This window comes from Chanos chanos, chromosome 1 (genome assembly GCF_902362185.1).
Source record: "Chanos chanos chromosome 1, fChaCha1.1, whole genome shotgun sequence".
NCBI lineage: Eukaryota > Metazoa > Chordata > Actinopteri > Gonorynchiformes > Chanidae > Chanos > Chanos chanos.
The window spans coordinates 10,565,751-10,584,874 of NC_044495.1; the positions used below are offsets into that span (position 1 = coordinate 10,565,751).

At 41.0% G+C, this 19,124-nt stretch overlaps 1 protein-coding gene across 1 annotated transcript; it reads left to right on the forward strand.

Moving 5' to 3' along the window:
• The first annotated feature begins 1,465 nt into the window (after nucleotides 1-1,465).
• On the forward strand, nucleotides 1,466-18,228 carry ism2a (isthmin 2a). Its single transcript, XM_030788924.1, has 6 exons — nucleotides 1,466-1,597; nucleotides 8,471-8,713; nucleotides 11,114-11,399; nucleotides 15,550-15,687; nucleotides 16,630-16,698; nucleotides 17,711-18,228. Exons 1-6 carry the CDS (start codon nucleotides 1,466-1,468, stop codon nucleotides 18,226-18,228), a joined length of 1,386 nt encoding a protein of 461 aa, XP_030644784.1.
• The last annotated feature ends 896 nt before the right edge of the window (nucleotides 18,229-19,124 follow it).

A 19,124-nucleotide genomic window follows, 5' to 3' on the forward strand; every position in this document is an offset into this window, starting at 1 on the left:
TAACTCGGATTTGTTACCGATAGTGCATATGATAGTCCTACTTTTCAGATTCAAGTGCACTGTTAGCTTCATATAAGTACTGTAACTGTTTCACTCCTCTAAGGACATTAAAATATAATGACTTCAAATTGTTCTTCAGTCTTTTTCATGTGTGCTTTTATTTCTGAAATAAAACTCTCCCTCTTTACAACTCTCTCTACAAAATGCAAATCTTTAGCAGCTTCCTAAAATAGTTACATTTTTTAAAGCTCATTGATATGAAATTCTAATGCCTGACTGTTAGGGCACCAAAAGACATGATGGACAATTGTGTAAGGACAAGTCTGCTGGTTTTTCTCTGGAAGTGTCCAATATCTGTCTATTTGCATGTTAATTGCCACACAAATGTGCGGTAGTGCATGATATGCCATATATCGTTTACCGATTCTAATCGTTTCTAAATTTAAGAAAGAGTCCAACCCCTTTGACATGACTAAGTGTAAAACTGATTAAAATACGGACGGCGAAGTTATTGGTGACTACTGAAGCAGGTGTGCGTAGTTTTGCAATTCTATCCTTCTGTTGATCTTATTTTAAAACCTCCCTTGCAACAAATTCATTCATTCGGACTTTCATTCATTCTTTCATTGAGCGCCGATCTGTGATCCTCCTCCTCAACGTCACAAACGTGGGGGAGATGCCGTTCGATGTCCCTGCTCCTTCGGCCAATGAGAGACAATTAACATAGGTGACTGCAGAGCAGAATATGCAGATGATAAATGCGCTCTTAAGGACCTGTAAAGGTATATATTTGACAGACGAGCGTGAGAGATCGTACGGGTAGCCAGAATATATTTTACTTTTTTCTATTTAAATGCCTCACTCTTACTACCTGAAACTACTCTTCTGTGACATTACGCTGGTACGAACCCGTGGATGAGGAGCTATCCAAGGAAAACTATCAAGTAGAGGAGAGAGTTGCGGTGAAGATTGTGTTAAAGGGACATAACCAAGTTTACGCACATCACTCGGCATGTCAGCGGGTCTACCACATGGACGGACAACTGCGGAAAGAACTTAGCACAAGTATATTAAATGTCACCGCAAATGGCATCGAAGGAGGTCCAGTGGGTCTGGGAGCAATAAGGCAGCGCATATATTCGTAAACTGCTGAAATATCCAAGGAAGCATTGACCTGACTCTAAGTTGTCGACCAATAGAACATCGCTCAGACGCGCTTCCATCGCTGGATAATATTCCTAAGACTTTCGGAGTGAAGTTCTACATGTTTTTATTTTTATTTTTTTTAAGGACCAACTCATTGACAAAAGAGCTGAATACAAGCGTGAACGGGAATAGCAGCTTTCTGTTTGTTTAGACCATTTTGCGCAGAGTTAATTAGCTATTTAAGCATTGAAGCTGAAAGCAACATTTTTATTGAGGAGGAGAGCAAAAATATTTGTCTTTTGGAGCATTTGACAAAGATATGCAGCTTCGAAGAAAAGTCTTGCTGCCGTGGGTAGTCTTCTTGACAGTTTTCCTTTTGTCAGTCAAGGGGTTCCCCACGAAAAAGTACAGAACAAGTAACCCAAAGGGTAGGAGCGGCGCGTCTTTGGAGGTAATCATTTCAGCTGTTACACTGAGTTGGTGTAAATTTGTTTTCCACGTGGAGTGTAATGTGTGAAACGTCTGTTAATTATTTTTTCGTTCTTGCAAAAAGGTATTAGAAACCATAATCTAAACATAGGCGTACTGTATTCACCTGTTCACTTATCTCAATGAAATTTGAGCGTTACAACTGCTTCTATCATAACTGTAAAAAAAAAAAAAAATCACAGTAGATGTGCAACCCAAACATGTTTAATCTGAACTTCAGTCGTCATACAATGCCAAATTGCGTTCATTTTCACTGACATGGAAAAGATGAAGAGGATAATGCTGAAGCAATCCTCTCTCAGCTGAGAACAGTCACACCAGTCAAATGTGCAGGAGTCTTCAGTAATCCATTGTTCTTTAGCACTGGTTCTAGCAATGATGTCTTCAGGTTGGTCTGAAGTAAATTCTGTAATATATTAATTCTTGAGGTCATGGTGAAGTGCCACAGTCACAGATCTGGGTAGTCACTTGGTCAGAGCTTTTCAGCGATTGGTCAGCACTCAGCCCTCCCACTGTGCGACTCATTATTTGAGCTTTATGGCACATTTGGTGAGTAGTGTTCCACTAAGACCATTAGGACTGCGTTTGTGACAAACACAAAGCCTCTACACAGCACCAAAAATGGAGCGCATGGTAAATATGCTAAGTGTGTTCTGTCCAATGGCCAAGAAATTTCATGCATCATGTGTTGGCAAATATCTGAGAACAAGCCTATAGTATAATATTGGTTTTAATCAGCTCTTGATAAAAAATGATTTACTGCAAGAGAGGGGGAGCAATCACTCTACATCTCTCATCTCAAGTCAAAGTCAAATCTTCATGGGCACTAACTCCCATTTCGACTTCTGGGAGCCATTGGAGTTTTCAGATATATAGCTTAAATTTCCCATTAAATTTAGGCATCAGCAATCCAGCATGATCTTCTGACGTGGAAGTTGGTAGCAGTGTGGTGCTCTGCCATATCTTCCTAGCACCAGCTTTATGGAGTGTTACCAGAGGGGGAAATGCATACCCACCCCTAGGCAGACTTTTACTGGAGCCACTAAAAGCCTTTATTTTATACAGAAGCATTTTCTTTTGCTTGACATGAAACTGAAGCTCCTCTATTTTATGGAGGCCCTAGACCAAGCATGGGAATTGATCAGTAGATTAGGTACAGCTCTTGCTACATTAGCCTAAGCAGGGGGTTAAAAACACATCTGACTGTAATGTCAAGGCACCCAATGTAAAATATGATAATGTGACAGAGAGTTGTGAGAATCTGGCTATATGTTGGCTGTTGTGACTGGGTATCTTTGTGTAAAGGAAGAAAACATGTACCACTCTGACCACCTTTCCTGTAAACTGGGTTGTATGTTTTCGTTTATGCAACTCTCTGAGTTAACATGGGCGAAAGAGAAGCTTCATGACTTGAGAGTAACATGAGGTCTGAGTTTTGCACACAAATAAACACTAACTTATCGAAACTGGTGCATGGAATGTGTGCAGCAATATTGGACGTGACGCATGGGGTGCTGTGAGGCTGAACCAGCAGTGGTGCTGTAATTGATAAAGCAAATAATCATGAACCGATCCCTTTTCTTAGAAACAGTGAGACGCTGATGCCACATTTTGCAGAGGGCGCCAAATTCTTCTGGTCGTTCAGAAGTTCATGTTGCTGTTCTGTACTATTGTGCTGGGTGGCTGTGGACTGAGAGGATCTCAAATGTCCAACACCCTAATTGAGGTTAAGCTGAAACAGTATACCATAATCTATGTTTGAAAGTATATGGTAGAAGCCACAGATACATACTTTGGAATCTATACTCCGAGTTTAATGAAGAAACACTAGCTAATATTTCACTAACCACTTGAACACATTCACATCTCTTAATATGTAGAAGTAAATTTCAAAGTCTATGTATAATTCACTGAGGTTTTTTCCATTTTTAAAATTGTAACAGTTTGAACTCAGGGCAGTGGACTGCCTTAGAGTACTGTATGAAAGAGCCAAGCTGTACGTGGTGTTATGACAGAAACATATTAATTCAATCAGTTACTGGGTGTCACAGGGGATTTCCTCTTGGGACTTGAGTCATGAGGCTGCAGTGAAAGCAGTAAAAGAAGCCAGACATGACTTGTGGAGGTTATATTCATCTGAACACGTTCTTTCCTTTAGTTTCACTCCCTGCACGCCGAGGTGTTTAACTGCATAACTACCTGGCAAGGATTAAAGAGCTTTGACAGGGTGATTCATCTGAAGGCCAATACAAAAATGAGTATTTTGTTATTACAAGGGAGCAACCAAATCTATCCATTTTTTTCTGAAATTATGCGGGAGATACTGAGTTTTCCATTCTTAAAATCTGGTTTTTTTTCTTTCTTTTTTCTTTCTTTCTTTTTTTTTTTTTTTACGAACTGCCTCATCATAGAGAAGTAATGGATTGTGAGGGCCTCTGAGAGACTCACTTCCAAATGGAGCATGAGTGCTTAGGTTCCTGAAGGGGCGAAGGTGCTTGTCCTGCCAGAGCTCCGCAGTGCTGGTCTCAGTGTAGTGGTACTTCGGCCTAAACATGCTGAGCTCAGCGGAACCCTGGTAACAGTTTGGTCATATGCTCTATGGTATTATTTTTGGATTGCCATAGCCCTGTGTCCTGTCACAGACTAGACCAATTGTTTAGGAATAGAGACAGAACATGCTACGCTGATGCTATCAGTATGTGCCAACTAAATCAGATTGTAACATGGTGGTATGCTGGGGTAGAAAAAAAAAAGGAGAAATAGGGAAAGAAAAACAAAAAACGACAAGAGGACAGTAAGTGGTGCTGCCAGGTTCTGGGCAGGCATCCATCTCCCTGAGTGTCACACAGCTCTTGAGTGGCCTTGCTAGTTTGCCGTTGGTGTTGCTCTTGGCCATTCCTTTTTCCCTCGTGGATCCTGAGGAATTTTTTTGCTGTAGTGCCTTTTGTTAAAGTCAGTTGTTGTGGCATGCTCTATACCATGGCATAGTCTCCTCTTTAGTTTGTTTTTACATTATTAACTTCAGTTGCTCAAATGAAATTAAATCCATCCTTTCGCCCCCTAAGTGTGGGGCCTTCACCTCAGGGATACCAGTGGGGAAGAGGCAAAACCAAATTGTGCAATGGTGAGTAGAGTGCTTATCTTGGCATGGAGGTTTGATTACAACATCGCAGAGGTGGAAGGTGTGAGGGATTCCTGGAAGGCTTTAGGGAAGCTCATATGTGGAACAATTGAAATATTTGTGCAATAGACAGGAAAGGAATAAAAACCGGATTGCAGCACCGCTTTGTCATGACTCTCTGGTGGTGTGCGATGCCAAACCTGTCCACTTGTCTAACATCATCAACAACGCCAATTGGAACTCTCACCGTGTTCTCTCAGCCATCAGTAAAATATTCAACCCCCTTGATAACAACACCCGTGGCTCCTCTGATCTCTGTATAATATTTCATCCTTTTTTTTTTCAGAAACAACATCTCCAATATCAACAACTCTCTGATTGCCAACTCCGCAAGTTTTACTGCATTTTCTTCTTTACACTTCATCACTGACAATCCATCTGCTGCTTCAGCAAACCAGTTTTTACCCCATGTACCTCAATTTACTCCCCCAACAATAGAGCTTGTTGCTGTCTGTAAGGCAAAAACAACCTGTTTCTATGATCCCCGCCCTACCATTTTAAGCCGAGGCCTACTTACCTGTTCTCTTCCCCTTTCTAAGAGTGCTTTTTAACCAGCCACTCTCACGTGATCATATCACCACTGCATACAAAGTAGCTGCTGTCACTCCCATGCTAAAGAAATCTGGTCTGCAGCCTTCCAAACCCAGGAACTACCAGCCCATGTCCAAACTCCCCTACCCAGCAAAGACTTGTACGAGCAGGGCTGGCCATCAACTGCAATCCCTCTTGCAGTCTAACAACCTTTTTGAACCCTCAAAAGAGATTCCACTCACTGCATAGCACAGAGTCTGCCCTTGTCAGAGTCATCAACAATTTTCCAACATCTGCTGATTCTCGGGCCCTCAACATTCTTATTCCATTAGATCTAAACTCAGTCTTTGTCACACTGAGTTTTCCCATTCCACCCCAAAGGTGTCCTGGTGTTGTGGGTACAGCTCTGGACATGCTCACCTCCTACCTCTCTAATAGAAAATGCTTGCAGACCACATCATAGTCACTCCCCCAGGATCCCCCAGCATGCAATCCTGGGCTTCATGTGATCTACATGAGGACCAAATCGCTCTAGAATCCTCCTGATTCATATCGAAACTGTGGCTCTGAAATTACGGCCTGTATGAAACATGGCGTTCTTAAATGTGATAATGACAAAGCTGAGATCATCTTCATCAATCACTCGTGACACACTTTACATTGATGGCACTAGTATATCTCCATACCCCTTAGTCCCTGATCTAGAAATTACTGTGGATTTCACCCTCTAATTTGACATATCACAAAGTGCTATTTATATCAAAAACCACGATGTGAATGAAATCTTTTATGGCGATACCAAGATTGGTAATGAGGACTTACATAACACCAAGTGGTGCTGCGGTTTCATAGATTTCACATGCGGTTTTCATCAAATTCACACCTGTTTGCTCATTTTCTAGTCTGTGTTGGCATGGGTCAGACACTTCATACTGTGTTATATTTGAACCGATAGAAGAGCTTTGAATCTAAGCTGAAAAAAAAATGCTATCAGTTTTTCAGTGTGTCTGTTAGTTTGACTCAAATAGGTATTGGTAATTGTAGTATGAACACTGAAGTTACAGCTCCCTTCCCTACATCCATCCAAGAATGATGAAATTCAATCGAACTCAGGGGTGAAGTTTATCGTCTGGAGCATAGGACATCTGTTTTGCATGTGGGGGAGACAGAGCCAGAGATGTGAGACAAGGCAGGCTACACATGACCAGTGGAGAGAGGCTTTGATCAGGCAGCCTCCCAGCTCTCCATACCCCCCTCCTCTTTCTCCTCTCTAGCCCTCCACCAAGGATATGAGGGACAATCAAATCACAGGTCCAGATGTGCATGTGGAGGAATAGGGGCACTACAGATGTGAAAACAGTGGACAGCACTGGTGCTGTGTGATCTAATGTAATTTGCGTCTCCATCTATTGAATGATCTGAGTTGCCCTGGAGGGACATGGAGATAAAGACAGAGGGAGAGAGAGGAAGAAAGAGAGAGACATGGTGATCAGGAGAATTTGGGGGGTGTGGGTACAAACAGTATGCCCACTCTGTGTGTGACACAAACGTAACTCTTCATCCCTTAATTTATGCTGTTGGATGGCTGCTCTTTGATGTCTCTTGAACCTCATGCGTAGAGGGCCTCTACAGGAGACCACCCCAGTCCTTTGAAGTACAACAATAAGGAGGAAGCAGTGTCCAGGGTCATTTTGCTGTGCTGAATGTGTGTTGAAGAATGGATATAGTTCAAGCATCATACTACACCGTACTGATGGTCTAATACATTTGCACAGATTAGCATGGCTGTGCCTAGGCTGTGGACTGGACTAAATAGTACAGATCTGATATTACAGATAGGCCTCATGGGCACTATGTGGCTTGTTATCCTAAAGTCTTTTTTACTGTCATCAGTGTCGTGAAAATCAAGACCTAATTAATCTCTATTGATTCCATTCTGAATTTGCCAAAAGATCTTAAATGAATAAATAATAAAACTCATTTGTTTTCAACCTAGGGCAGCAACAACTGTTGATTGGACATGGTCAGCAATAACTGAGGGATAAAGATGAATTCTGGATGTGTGTTGTTCAGTATTTAGGAAAACTGGAGATCTGCTCCAAATTCTGGGTCCCTGGAAAGTAATCTGAAAGTCAACCAGATGAAAGAGATACATGTTCTTAAATGTGAAATACTTTACCTGCGTGCACTATACATGGCCTCTGTTGCTAGAATTTACAGTCCTTCCCCATCAGTTTAACCCAACCCTAATGCCAACCAGCTGGAAAGAGGTCGAGGCTTAAATGTCTGACTTCAGTTAATGGAGATAGCATAGAGCAGTCAGATAGAACTGAATGCCTCTCACGCCTGTGGTCTGCCTGTGTTGTCGTTGTATTAGTTTGTTTTGTATCCGATGGGAACCACTTGAAGTGGCATGGTTTTTAAATTGATGAATGACTACGTGTTAGACAACAATCAAAGAAGAATAGTAAGAACTCATATAATATTTTTGTGCTCTGTCAACATGTTTAGACTTAAAGAAAATTCATTTCACAACATGAAGAGTCATATATTCTACCATTGACCACAGACATACAAACATCAAATCAAACCAGTTCTCATTGGGGGGGGTTATTCCAGTGAGTCTTTTATTGTGTTATTTCAAAGGATGTTTTGAATCTTGTATGTTTTAAGTTGTCCAAGGAGGTATAGTCTCCCCTCATGAAAAGAGGCCTGTGTAAGCATTGTTGTATTGGTTTACTCTGATCCTACCTCCAAATCGCGGTGATCTGCTGTCATGTGTTAGACATTTCATTCCAGATGGGTGTAGTTGAAATCCCCCCCCTTTTTTTAAGGAGCAGGGTCACAGCTGGATGGATTTGGTATGGTGTTGAGGTATGACAGATCTGCTAACCCTTTTCATATGTCTAATGGAACTGCTCAAAAATATCCATCTCCTCCTTGTGTCTTGTTGAGGTCGTTGAATATACAAAGACATATTAGATGAGTAATTTGAGTATGGTTGGTAATTGAATCAGGTCAGTATCTGCTGTTGAACTTTCTACTTTTTTGGTGTGAAAGTCAATATCTCCGTCTGATGTTTAGACTGATCCATCAATATTTGTCTCTGCATTTTTCTCACAGGGAAAAGGCAATGTAGGCTCAAAAGATGTCAGACAAACACTACAAGACCTCCAGCAGCAGAATCAGCTGAGAAGTGAGCTCCCTTCTCCACATCATCATAAAAGGAGATGGTCTCACCATCGCTCAGATGGAGTTCTTCCCAAACCTGTGCCAGAGGAAGAGGAGGAGCCATTCATCTTGGACCTGAAGAACTTTCCTGAACTCGCCAATGCAGACCTGGGCTCTCAGAACCCAAACATTCAGGTAGAAGCAGGACTTACTTACTGACTGGGAACAGAGGTTGGCCAAGATACGTACTAGTTAACATTGTGCCTGATGTATCCTTTCAGTTCCCTAAAACTCATTTTAGGTGTCCAAAACTGAATGGAATCATGGTGAACTTGGACTTGTGTACAGGGAGCTTTCTTTGTAGATGATTGCAAACTGGCCCACATCTTGATGGGCTCTTGCCAGCATTAGGCAGCGTTTATTTCCATAGATCTCCGTAACTTCTCAGCAAGACTTTATCCTACCCATTTCCCACCTCTGGTAGCACTAAATCAATCTGTAATTACTTAGAATAATAGATTGCCTTTGCTTGGCAGAAGTTTGCCTTAGCTGTAATTAACCTATGAACTCATTGTTTTATGCTGTTTTTGTGAAGTGTGCTGCGGCAATTGCTAAAGGCAGGGGATTTTCTTGGCTCTCACCAGCTTTCTCTTTTGTGTCACAGCTGCTTCCAACCAGAGTGGTCTCAAATTAATTCATGCAAGACCTCTGTTTTGTGGTGGATCTGATCTACTACAATGTTTAAACCTGTGGATAGAGTTTGCAGAGAGGAACAAGAACAAGGGTGAAAGGCCACCTTGTTTTTTGTTTTGTTTTTTTTGGTGGTTTAAATGTTCCCTACAAAAGTAGATAACATTTCATTTTTTTTAAAGGAGGATTTTTTTTGTAGTGTTGTAATGAGGTTGTATGCACAAGTGGATATGAGAAGAAATTAAGTTAGAATTCAAGGGAAAAATACACAAGAAACTCCTGACTTCACATTTACTTTTATGACAAGGAAAATGCTTTACTTTTCCAAGTGGGAATGGGCCATCTTCCACATGTACCAGACAAAGCTATTATGTTTTTATGTGTCTTTGCTTTTAGCCAATAACTTTCGATGAGTGGAGGATGGTTTAAAGCCTGTTATACTTTCGATGAGTGGAGGACGGTTTGGAGCTTGTTATCACATCTGTGTGGATTGATATTATTTTTGTAAGAGTGCATAGCTTCATGCCATTTTTAACTGAAAGCAGCATTAGAGGGTAGTCTGTGAATCTATAATACACTGGCAATGGGATAAGTTCTCTGTAGTGTCTGTTCAAGCAAAGGTTTGACTCATAACCCTTAAAAAAACACCTCATTCATTAAAACAAAAAAAAAATCTGCCAAAGGAATATAACAGAGATTAACTAAATATCGCATTTAAATTTAAATTTAAAAGTTGAATGCAGGTCTGTAAAATAATGTTTCACTATGTTTTGTGCAACAGTAAGTTCCTGAGTAATCTAAGTACTGCTTTTGTTAATGAGTAGACGCTTTCTTTCATAACTAAATTACCACATCTTTGATATACTTGTTTGTACCTTTGAGAATAACAAAGCAATGTTTGAAATAAGAGGTTTGCTTGGAGAGCTATGGTTTGGTTATCTTTGGAGGAGGATAACGGTTGTAAACAGTGCTGTTACAGTAGCACAATCGCCCGCTTTAAACACACTATGTCTTTATAAACAACTGGGGTAGCCATCAGATTGTTACGCAGTGAAGGAAATAAACAGCCAGTCCTTTGTCTAGGCCTGCAGAGTGGCCAGCCGAAACCCAGCTATCAGTCTAAGAGTCTGCCTTCCTTAGGGGCAGCAAGCCTAGGCATGCAAAGCATAAACCTGTCATCATGAAAACATCCTCCCAAATCCTGACAACTATGGCCAACAAAGATCCATAGGTGTGATTCCTCATGGTTTGGGTAGTGAATCCCAGTAGACCTAGATGTTTCAGAGTGAGGCTCTGTATCAGAGTGCTCAATAGAGTGCTCAATAACTGTAAAGAGAAAAAAAAACTTGGTGCACAGCTTTGATTCTGCTGTTCCTTAATGACCTCTCCTGGTAGCTCATTACTGACTGTTGACTCAGTCACACTGCTGATATTTGCTAACACTTAATGAAGCCTTTTACTTCCAGTTGAAGAAAATGGTGTTCAGAAGTTCAGGATTGCCAGATCATAGACAAAAAAAGTGAATTGTGTTAAAAATGGTTCAGATCACATTTAAAGACCAAAACATTTGGGGATGGTAAATATTATGCATTGCCTGAAGGAACTAATTAGGAAGAACAGTACTGGATCCAGTGATAGGCCACATATCGCAAAAAGTATTTTTTTACAGGGGGATTTTTTCATCAAAAATAAACATACATATGCATATGACTTGCATTAGCACACAACAGAGCTAATGGATTGTTTACCTGAAGCAAAACAGTGGGGAACAGTTTTAATGGGGTAGGCAATGTTATGAAAATACCAAGACACCAAAGTCATGCTCGTCCAACTCTATACATCGCTACCTCCTCATTACTCTTTAGAGAAACTCACCATCTATTTTCTGGCTTTGGTCTCTAACAGGTGACCATTGAAGTGGTTGACAACCCTCAGATGGAGATTGAGATGGATTTAGCAGAAGAGAGTAGGAATGACTGGTCTCTGTCTTCCGAAGAATGGTTAGAGCATAAAAAGCTTTTCTGGCCTCTTTTCTGGGAATACCATGACTCAAGTGAGGAAAGCCAAGGTCAAGCCAGCCTGGAGGAGAATGGGGAAGACTACACATATGATGGAGAAGACTCCATCCTCAGTGGAGTTGGGGGAGACTGGGGCAGCCGATGGAAGGCCTGGGACTCAAAGGATAACTATGGTGAGTATGGGTAAAAGGCTCTCCGTGATATATAATCATTGAGTTCATGATGAGCACCTTCATCTTTTGCTGTCAGACATCAAATGTTCAACAACTTATCTTCGAGATAAACATTCAAAGGGTTCTGGTAGGGAGTTGTAATGTCAGAAAATGGGAGTTCATATCAGGGTAAGAAATGATACGCAATACTTTTTTTTTTTCCTGTAGAAAACATCAGCGAAGACCCTCAGTTTTAGGACTCTGTTGTAGTTCTGCCATGCTTGCAGTAACATCAGCGTTGATGATTGTGCTCTTAGGAAACTAGAGCATGTATCCACTCAACTGTTTTCAAAATGTTTTTGTTAAGCTGATTTCCTCCTCTAGTTGAATTGGCAATGCGGGCCCCCGTCTCCTCTGTAGTCCAGACATGATTTATGATTTAAGGTTGCGCTCCAGAACTGCTTCATAAACATGTCACTCTGCTCACATCTCCTACAGACTCTCTTCTATCACTTGTAAACAGAATAGGGGATATAACTTTGTGTGTCCCAAAACAAGTAGTTACTTAGTAACAATTTATTAAAGTTGAACGTTGCAACATTTCAGATCACTCAAGGTTGGCTGTTATGTATATATCGCTGGCCTTCGTGTTTATACATTTGGAACACTTTGGATTTTGCCTTAAGGGGGTTTCAATTGTCTTGTATATTCTCCCTCAGATATTATTGGAAAAATATCTGATTAAGGTGCCAGTTACTCTGAATGAATACTATGATTTTTTTGAGTCGTACTGTATGTCACTTTCAAATCAATTTGCTCAAAATTCTTTTATTCTTACCTGAATTAATGTTTTTCAAAGACATGGCAAAATTCAAACAGAATGGTATATTTTGATGAATTAAACATCAGTGAACTAGCTGTTTTTTTCAAGCACTGTTTTTATCCATGGTACTGATGCCAAACAGAATTTCCAGAGAAAACGTGGAAGAAATTGTTTCTCGTGTTAATTTCTAAAAAAAAATCTGACACTGCAGAGCACTTATTCTAAAGTAATGAGTGGTTTATTATACCAGAGCTTCTCTTTTTATTAATATTCCGCAAGATTTTGGGGTTTTTTTTGACTTGTTTTGTGTTGTTTCATTTTCTTTATCATACCATTTCACCACTATAAAACTATCTTTATTTTTAATTTAATAATATAACATCACTTTTTCTCAGGCATGATAATTTTCCTGTGTGTAACAGGAAACATTACTTTCCACACTCTACACCAGGAGGCTTGATAACGGGGAGAATAAAGAGACCCCAAGTACAGAGCATTGGGACAAAATTTATCACCAGGCAAAAGGAACCTAATAGAGATAAATGATATGAAAGATTGGAGAGTGTAGAGATTAGAAGAGGACAGTGAGGTAGAATAGGGAGAGAGGCACTGGCACTCAGCCTGCCCTACATTAGTGACTGTGTGCAGCCGAGCAGCAGAACTTTGTGTGTCTGCTTTGAAGTTGACACTGGTCCTTGGAAAACTCTGCTTTTTGAAGCCCCAGCCTAGTCGTTCACTAATAACAGCATGGGGCCGCTCTACTGGCTAAACAACTAATATTTGTGTTCAATTAGACAGCAGATAGGAAACGGCAGTGGACACAGTCTGACAGAGGCCTCAGCTATTCTTTTCATCCTCAGACTGGCGCTGGCCTTTGATTCACACGGCCCAGTCCTTTGAGCTCGCTGTGTAATTCATGGGGCATTTGAGAGCTCCACACGAAAGGATGCTTCAGTTTTTTTTTCTTTTTTTATCTCAATGTCTTGTAGTAAAGAAAGCTCCCCGTAGTCAAATCCCAAAGACTGCAGTGTGACTAAGGTGTTTGCATGGATATAAATTAAATATATAAATATATATATTTCTGAATGTGTTTGTTGAGCTTAATATTAAGTTCGTGTGACTTAACACCAAGATACACAGTATAGCTCAGCATTGGAGCAGGTGATGTTCAGACAACTATGATAAAATGGAATAACCAGAGGACATTATTCTATAAAACAGTAGGCCATATGGAGAGCAGTAAATGGTTTTTCTTACCGCATTACTTTGATCACTATCTTTTTCATTAAAAGGTTTCACTCTCACTCAGTTAATTCAAGCCTCACTACTACGAGTGAATATATACCAGGGAAGTTCACAAGCACCTCTCCCCCACCCTCAACAGTGTATTTCCTCTCTTCTTCTTCAGAGGTAAACTGTAGCAATGGTGTAGGCACCCAGTCATAAGAGGGCACTTATATGGTGCCCACTGTGGTCATGTCAGCTGTCTTTCATCACGAGTTGTGGGCACAGACCTGCATTAATCTCCTACTGTCTCTCCTGTAGGTTCTCCTTAAATAGCCCTAATGAGTAAACTTAGTGCAAGGAGTCTGCCACTGACTTTCTGCATAAACAAGCATTTGTTATTAATGAGATGGGTTTGAATATGAACTCCAGACATATGCAGAAACATGCTTTTCCTGCAATGGCAACTTGCCTAGAAATACACCCCCAGTGTGGCCAGCATGGTGGTCTGGCAAAAAAGCATGGGGTTAATTCTTTTCCCTCGGTAGGATCCTATGAGCCCTGCTTAATGCTACATATTCTTAACAGTGACTGACTTCTGTTCTCTGGTTTTTGTATTTAAAAAGAAAAAAGAAAAATACGCTGTTACATATCCAGATTTCAGAAGCTCAACTGGCTTATTTGAGGAATGTCAGGAGCACACTGTTAGCCGATGTCTGTCTTAAACAAATCTGGTTTTTCCCCCAGCTTTAATCACATTTGAAACATTGTAAATTTTATTGTTTTATCAGATTGCTGATCTCAGTCAATGCAGAGGTTTTATTCTGTGGACAGATTCACAGACACTGTATTCCAAATTAAAAAAAAAAAAAAAAAGAATTATGTGGCAAATTTATCATGCTGAAATTTATAGGAAAATTGGCATTTGATGTGGTGTTCTGGGTAGAGTGGTTTTCATGGCTTTGATTAGGTATGGCTTTACTACAAAAGACATGCCAGGGTCACTGTTACCCATCATTGGCATCAGGGCCCATTCTGTGAAATGAAGTTGTTTTTCAAACCCATGTGAAGACTTTGAGCTTTTTTCTTCTTCTTCAGAAAGAGAGCGCATGAGTTCAAGCATTCCAGGATTAAGGAGGAAAAATTGGATGAGTTGAGCATATCATCAACACCTCAGTTTGTTTCTCTTGGCAAGAGCATATGAGCGGGCTCCCTCAGCGGCAGCCTGGAGCTCTCATTAAGCAATGTGCTGGTAACCGATGGCAACGCAGCCAAAAAGCATTAGCTGTAAGCAAGGGGGCTTGTAGATGAAGATGAACTAATCCCTCTTTGCTCTTCCTTATTTTTCCTCTTCTCTTGCTTTTGAAACTGTGAAACTTTCATTTCTGTAGCATTGCGTAGGACAGAGAGTGGTATGCTTCAAGAAAGAGCAAAGCTATTAGACTTTGCCTTTCCCACTGAAGTGTTTGTGTTGGCCAGTCTCTGGCCACTATTAGGAACTTGGTTTGCCATTGACATATTTATTACAACAAGAAAACCCAACCTGCCAGTTGAGCCCAGATCCTGTTCATTAGTGAGATTATATTTTACAGAGAAAAATGCAATATTAATTTAGCTGCGCATCATTACCTCTGGTGTGGAAACAGAACTGAGAAGAGTGCTTAATGGTGCTCGCCTGCTTTTTACGGGCTTCCTGAGACTCACTGGTTTTAGCTCAGACATTAGCAGGTACAGCACACACACATACACACATACACACACACATACACATACACATACGCACACACACACACACACACACACACATACACACACACACACAGAAAGAGAGAAAAAGGTTAACAGTCAGCTTTAGTACAACCTTGCTAGGAAGATTTCTTTGGTAGGCTTCTTTTTTGTTCTTTTTTTTTTCTTCCCCTAGCTTCCTCTTTTGCTCTCTGAAATGGTTATTAAAACTATATGTGGCAGGCCTGACAAAAGGTCTTGGGCTGCAGATCCAGCTCATTTGTGGTTTGGGTTTTATTGCGTAATGTTCTCACCAGCTGCTTAAGGAATGCTCCAGTTACACTTGAAAGAAATGCGGGTCCTGTAATGTACAGTTGTCACACTGTTTCATCTTTTCAGAATATGAGGAAGAGGAGTGGAGCGAATGGTCACCGTGCAGTGTCACTTGTGGCCATGGCAACCAGAAGAGGATCCGCTCGTGTGGCTATGCTTGCACTGCAACTGAATCTAGGACCTGTGATCTGGAGCGTTGCCCAGGTGAGGCCTTTGTCTTCATGTGTCCCCATAGCTTCACTCTGTCAAATATGATGTTTACTCATATCATAGATTTACTCCTATAACAACAAGCTGACACCCATAAAAGTGTTTCATAAAGTACATTTACTTCATTGTTTTCCTGGAGCTGCCTGTTAATTCTACTGTGTTCTTTTTTAATATGGCTTAAGACCATGTTCACATTTACTTTCCTGATTTCTAATAATCTCACATAAACATACTTGAAGGATAATTGTGATATTTAAGCTCTGAGTGGTTCTTAATGCCATTGGTAGTGATGGAGAGTCATGCTACAGTTTATTAATCTCTGGCTGAAGTGGAACAAACATGATGGCTGTTAGTCTACACTGGGAATGTGCAGTCTGGTGTGGCCTGTGTCCATGGCTTATTCAGTGTAAAACTTCAGTGTAAGTGTGTCAAGTGTGTGCTTGGTCTGTCCACGAGGGAGCTCAATAAGGGCTTTCAGTGCAGCCTTCGTGTAGGTCAGTCTCAAGCCACACAGACAGTCCACCCAGACTTGTGCATTCACTGCACTGCACTCTCAGACAGACACAGCTGACTGACTAGAATAAGCACCAAATGACTTTTGATCATTTTTAACTTGTCTTTCAGTTCACTGCTCTTTGACATATTTTCCTGCCACAGGGTTGGGGGGGGGTGTGAGGGGAGGGTGTCAGGGTGCTAGACCAAAGTTCGTTTGGCTGAAGATCACACATACAGTCATACTGAGGATACAAATTATGTCAGCACACCAGCCAGGCAGTTACCAGCTCACACTGGGAAGAGTCAACTGGTTTTAATGTCTAATGTCTTCCTCGAAGCCAGGATGTTCCTGTCCTGTAGTGGCCTTGATCTACTGAAACACAACCCACACTGTTTAAGTTGTGACTTAATGAAACACAGACTCTTTGTCTCTTTTCTTAGATGACATGAACGCAGTGACAGAGCTCATGCCCCATGAGGTTATGAACACCACGGAAGCCTTTGATGCAGGTCAGTGTAGTGTTTATGTGTCTGAGTGTGTGTGTGTGTGTCTTTCTAACGAGTGTATACCACACAGACAGACAAACATTCCTAGAATAAATGCAACGCGGTAATGTTCTACCCTCTAAGTGAACACTTCAATAAGATGCCCAGGTCAGTGACCGAGTGTGTAGAAATGAACAATGTTTATATTTATTCATCTACGTAATGATCATCACCATTTATGACCAGTTAGTGACAAGCTACTTCTGTTGTCTTACCTAGCCTGATTCACCATGGAAACTGCCCTTGCTGTGAAGCAATTAGAGATACACACTCGCTATATCTGGTATTGCTCTGCAAAGAGTGTTATGGAAACCATGAAATGCTTACTTTTCTTCCAAAAATAACATTATTTGCTGTTGAGTTTTTTTGGGCCTCCCACTTTTTTGGCACAGAACACTGGTGGTACTTCTTTTCATTTTACTGTGATAATAATGAATGTGGTATGAAAAAGCATCAAGATAAACTGCCTGAGGTTTTTTAAAGAATATAATTCGCAAAGGAACATAAATGTTTCTAAAGAATATATTCCAGTATGACCACAGTCTCCTACATAGATTTTATTCTTTGGCAAAGGGGAAGCCACACTGATGTGTAGACCTTGTCCAAAAGTCAGACATGCTTAGTGCGTAACATGACTACTCCGAATGTGGAGAGGAAGATTTTAACAAGGTCGTTTAAAGCCCAGCAATTTTAAAGCTTCAACACTCATTCATTTTTTTATTTTTTCAATGTGGAAAAATTTTCATTCAAGAACTTTTATTCATATCAAAACTGTAAGAATTCAAAAGCATGTTTTTTTGGTAGCCATATGAATACATGGAACACACATGGAATTGTGGAATATGTTGTATCCTTTCATGAACACGTGTCTTAATAGTTCTACTTCTGCAGTCATACACTTCTTCTTATACAGGTTCTAATTATACCTTCCACCTATTCTTTGTGTGTGACTGATTCCCTTCTCCTCATTCTCCAGATGTGGACAGCTGTGAGAAATGGCTAAATTGTAAGAATGACTTCTTACAGAAGTACTTACACCAGGTCCTGACTGAGCTACCCAGCTGCCCTTGCAGCTATCCATCCGAAGTTGTCTACAGCGCCGTTAACATCTTTGATGAGAAGCTTCACAAAACGTATCGCTGGCGCGATGCTAGTGGGCCCAAGGAGCGACTGGACATCTACAAGCCCTCGGCCAAGTTCTGCGTGCGGTCCATGCTCTCCTTTGACAGCACCACGTTGGCCGCACAACACTGCTGCTATGACAACAACATGAAGCTAATTACCCGCGGCAAAGGGGCAGGCGCGCCCAACCTCATTAGCACAGAGTTCTCTCCAGAGCTTCACTACAAGGTAGATGTTCTACCCTGGATCTTGTGTAAGGGTGACTGGAGTCGTTTTCACTCAGTACGACCACCTAACAATGGGCTACAGTGTGTGGAGAACCCTCAGGAGGATGTCTATATGAATGAGCTGGAGGAGGCCAGGGAGTACTAAACCACGCAAAGATAAAGCACACTGCGGTGCAGAGTCCTCAAGATCATTTTTGCAAACTGGTCTATTTATTATGCAGAGCCTGCGAATCTGCTAGTATGTAAGAGCAAAGATGTAATGATGCTTTCGTAAGGCTGACTGATTGGAATCTGCCCACACATCTACTGACATGGCTAGAATGGAACAACATTTGGTGAAGCTGTGGATGTGATGGCGCACTTCACTGGTACTTCATTGGCAAGAGTGTTTGAACTGAGGCCATAGTTTAAATAACTTATCAACTGTTTATGGACATCTGAACACAAGTAACACTGGTTTGGGATATTGGTAAATATTCAAAGATATCTCGCTCTTCTGCAATTATATCAGTTCCCTCCCTCTCTCTCTCTCTCTGTGACTGCAGGCTAAACATTCAGCCACTGAGACAGGGAGACCTTAGCTTGGCAGAGGTTCTAGCATGGGATCCCCTGAAACATGGTTACTGTATTCATTGGATTCATATCAGCCCCCCCCCCCCCCCCCCCTTCTTTTCTCTTTTTTTCTTCCTGAACACTCAGAGACTCTTGATGTGTCTTGAAAGGAATTCCAGTCAAGCTGTTAAAATTGCAATGAATTCAAACAGAATGCTAGTTTTGTTGTCTTAGACTTGAAGCTTGTTCTCAGCCTGGCTCCAGTCCAGACGAGATCAGTCCAAACAAATCAAAGCTCAACAATTGCTCTTGTCCTGCTTCAACTTATTTCACAGAATAATTCAATTCCTTGGAGTTTGTTTATTGTTACTCTAAGTGTAGTCAGATCTAGTGTCATAGGACAAGATATTTATATGGAATGATTTGACCTTTGATGTACTGTAGGAGGAGACAGTACTAGAACATAATTAGGTAATATGAGATGTGCTA

Bases quoted from the DNA above. Each gene is read 5' to 3' on its own strand.
- ism2a (XM_030788924.1), top strand. From the start codon at position 1,466: ATGCAGCTTCGAAGAAAAGTCTTGCTGCCGTGGGTAGTCTTCTTGACA. The intron at 8,714-11,113 runs GTAGAAGCAGGA...GGTCTCTAACAG, and splicing joins CTCAGAACCCAAACATTCAG to GTGACCATTGAAGTGGTTGA. The intron at 16,699-17,710 runs GTCAGTGTAGTG...CTCATTCTCCAG, and splicing joins CACGGAAGCCTTTGATGCAG to ATGTGGACAGCTGTGAGAAA.